Below are 3,495 nucleotides of genomic sequence, written 5' to 3' on the forward strand. Positions count from 1 at the left end.
AGGAAAATACGAAGAGTCAAATAGATTTAGTTGAAAGTTATAAGAGTAACTCCAATGGTAAGCTGCTTGTTAAATTAGCTTGTCATGCCACATATGATTTCAAGCTAACTTTCTTTATAGCTATTTTGTGTCTCAATGGTTAGCTACTAGCTTGCTAATTAATAAGCTTGATTTTCTCAATTAGCCTTATAAATTTAATTACTTTAATATATTAATTTCTAAGAATTTTGAAAAAAAATTTCTCAAGCAAATTAGGATTAAGTTAATTGTATTTTTAGCTCCAATGGTCAAGCTAGTAGATAGAGACTTTTGAAAATTGCAAACAAGTCCCTAACTACAACAATTGGAATTGCTCTAAATATAGGGCGTTTATTTATGGGAAAATGCAAGATTTGATTAGAATATTAATTGATTGGAATTAATGTTGAGCAAGAGAAGGAAGCAAATTCGCAGCTTTTCCAAAATTACAGTTACACGCTCTAAGAGAAGAAGAATAAAAATAGGTCTCTTTTATATTGGGCCCAGCGGCTGCACATGGTAAGGGTCGGGCCTGATGATAGGGAGGAGTCTAACCGAACCTCAAATCTCATGGTTTTTTTGATGCAATATTTGTGGGCTAGAAACTTATGGGTAGAGGAGAGAGTAAGGGAATTCCTACCCCCAAGCACCCTCACTTGGTAAAATTCAAACTCCAAATCACTAGAATTTGAGATAAGAAACTAATAAAGTGAGCCAACACTTTAAATTTTGAATTGGATGGACAAATTATGTTCTTTTTAATCTACAATAATTGATAAAGTGGTTGCTTTTGATGTAGATTTTTGTGTGTATAATTCAACCAACTCTTTCGTTAGTTTCCATGTGCATTCTATAAGGATAGATTGTGATTTTAAGGAATAATTGTTGACTACATCCATATACTCTTATCTTCAAATCCAATTTAATTTGTTTCTCTAGAATGAAGCTATCATGGGGTTCGGGAACCTTTATTGACTGAATAGTACTTGAAATTGTTCTCCAAAAAAAAAAAAAAAAATAAAATAAAATAAGTACTTGAAATTGTTCATTCCATTTGTCACTTACTTGTATATCCAAAACAAGAAATTAAGTATATTAAGAGGGAATTGAAGTTTGGCATTAGGGTCTGCTCTGATTTATTAAATTGAACTGAACTGAATTGAACTAAAATTAAGCCGAAGAGAACAAAACCTTAGTTGTAAACAAGACTACAAGTCTCTCAATTTTGGAAAGTTTTTAAGTATTATAATGGCAAAGATAATATACAATACCGGATTGAATTGTACATCGTATATCAATAAAGTTAGTAATAACCTACAACGTTTTCTCGAATAATATCTACCAAAGAAGTGTAAGTACCAAATATTGCGATCAATATACTAAACAATACAGTGCCTAACACTAATAGCCGCTCGCCTCTTCTTATGCATTTGCCTGATATCTTCAAGTAAAACAAGCAAGGAAGTATAATTGACGCGGTAATGCTTAAAAATGCTCCTACAAGAGACATGAGAAACCCGAAAAATGGAACAACCAACGCTACAATTACTTGACTAGTAACCAAACCAGTCCTCAACATAAACTTAATGTACTTTTTCTTGTGATGATTTGGGAACCAGCTTTCGGTATAGTTCACAACAGGTTCTAACATTAGTGCATATTTGGACATGGGATTCACCAATGTAGTGTAGATTGCGATTTTAGAGCTCAATGCCTCAACTGGAAGATTCAGAGTTATTTGAGAGTTTACTTTTGTACCATACATCAGATAGCCGATGACTGCCATGGACATGTAACCAATAGTTGAGCAAAGGAAACAGAGAAGTAGTATCTGCAGACAAGTTAAAAATAACAACCATTTAGATTCATTATATATACTACCTCTGTTTCTTATGATGTGCAACAAAGAAATATTTTATGTCTCACAAATAATACTCCTTTGTTGCACATAATAAGAAACTGAGATATTATCAGCCTTTTTCAATGTTGTAAAAGATGAACATAAGAATACCTTTGGAAACTGATGTTTTTTCTGCATCGAGTTGTACAAGCTGGGAAAAACAGGATGAGCGCAATAACAAAATCCATATAAACTAACAGTTGTAGGAATGCCTGACCAATTTAGGAGTTCCCCTTTGCTGTGAAACCCGATTCCATCAAACGTGCCAACAGAAAAAATGGACATGATTATCACAACAGATGCGATAACACCAGTAGCAGATATGTAAGAAAGAATACTCAGATCATCCAAATAAATCGAAGGAAGAATAATAAGAGCAATAATCAACACAAAGCTCTCTCTTCCTCCAATATTCAGTCCACACGCGTCGAATTTCATTTCAGGAAAAAGGTTATGCAGATTGTCACCTTCCATGATCAGGAAACCTGTTACAACCAAGTATAACTCTGTGCACATAAACACTGATGTAATTAATCTTCCAATCTTTCCGAATGCACGATCTCCGATGTCAGGGTAAGTTCTTATACTCGAATCAGCTTCCATGCATCGCTTTATAAGTAAGCCTGTGTAGAATGCAGCCATTGCTACAATAAAAAGTAACAGCAGGCTCAACCATCCACCTGAAGCTAGTGCATATGGTACTGATAGTATTCCGATCCCTGATGTAATTACAGTAGAATTATGAGAAAAGACATTCGAGAATTGAATTTGTATTAGATGGAAAAGTAGTTCAATTACAAGTGATTGGATCCTCTATCATCCCATTTTGGGAAGAAGTTAATGGGGGTAATGAATCCTATTTTAAAATTATTGCACAATACCTTTACAAGAATTCAACTCTTGTATTTTTTTTTTTTTATCAAGTATTTACAGGCTAGACACTTGAAGTTGAGGGGTATTCCCAAACACCTCACTTGGACACAATTCAAGTTTTATATCTCTAGAATCTAAGGTAAAAATCTTATTAAATGAGCTACGAGTAACACTTTAATAGTGTATAAACTATTGCACATATATAGTATAGATATCTTTTGTTCTTTTTCATGCCCTATATTTGGATCTTACAATATTCGTACACTATACTGATCATATTTTTTTTTTATATTTCATAGTACGTTAAGTAGAATATAGTCATGAGATATTTTGTAAGATTCGTCTAGATATATGCTTTCAAAATACAAAATTTTATAATATGTATTAAATGTGCACTAATCCTCCTAAAATTATAAATGGTGTAATAAAAAAGAAAAAAAAAAATTATAAACATAACCCTTAGACCTATACATAAGAAGCTAAAAACGAAAATATTAAGAATAAGTTAACATTAATTACACCCATCTGTGCGTGATCTTGTCATAAATTCCTAACTTAATTCTATTTTAAAAAATATATTTAATACTTATGTAAAGCCTTAAAGGCTACATATATCATTATTCAAAAAAAAAAAAAAAAGCCAAGAAATAAAGTAAACTCAAAGGTGATAAACCTGGGAGGGCGTTAAGGCCGTTGAAGAAAGT

At 32.4% G+C, this 3,495-nt stretch overlaps 1 protein-coding gene across 1 annotated transcript; it reads right to left on the bottom strand.

Annotated features, from left to right (window-relative positions):
• Nucleotides 1-1,154: 1,154 nt before the first annotated feature.
• LOC145584839 (amino acid transporter AVT1I-like) lies at nucleotides 1,155-2,785 on the bottom strand. The gene is made up of 2 exons (XM_081641628.1): nucleotides 2,030-2,785; nucleotides 1,155-1,849 (listed from the first exon to the last, which is right to left on the bottom strand). The coding sequence occupies exons 1-2, from the start codon at nucleotides 2,558-2,560 to the stop codon at nucleotides 1,322-1,324; spliced, it is 1,059 nt and encodes a 352-aa protein (XP_081497754.1). The 5' UTR covers nucleotides 2,561-2,785; the 3' UTR covers nucleotides 1,155-1,321.
• Between the last annotated feature and the right edge of the window lie 710 nt (nucleotides 2,786-3,495).

This window comes from Chenopodium album, chromosome 16 (genome assembly GCF_948465745.1).
Source record: "Chenopodium album chromosome 16, dcCheAlbu1.1, whole genome shotgun sequence".
NCBI classification, from domain to species: Eukaryota; Viridiplantae; Streptophyta; class Magnoliopsida; order Caryophyllales; family Amaranthaceae; genus Chenopodium; species Chenopodium album.

What these genes read in the sequence shown, in the direction of transcription:
- LOC145584839 (XM_081641628.1), bottom strand. Translation starts at nt 2,560, where the DNA reads ATGGCTGCATTCTACACAGGCTTACTTATAAAGCGATGCATGGAAGCT. An exon ending in AAAAACATCAGTTTCCAAAG is followed by an intron (nt 1,850 to 2,029) that starts GTATTCTTATGT and finishes ACTTGTCTGCAG; the next exon opens with ATACTACTTCTCTGTTTCCT.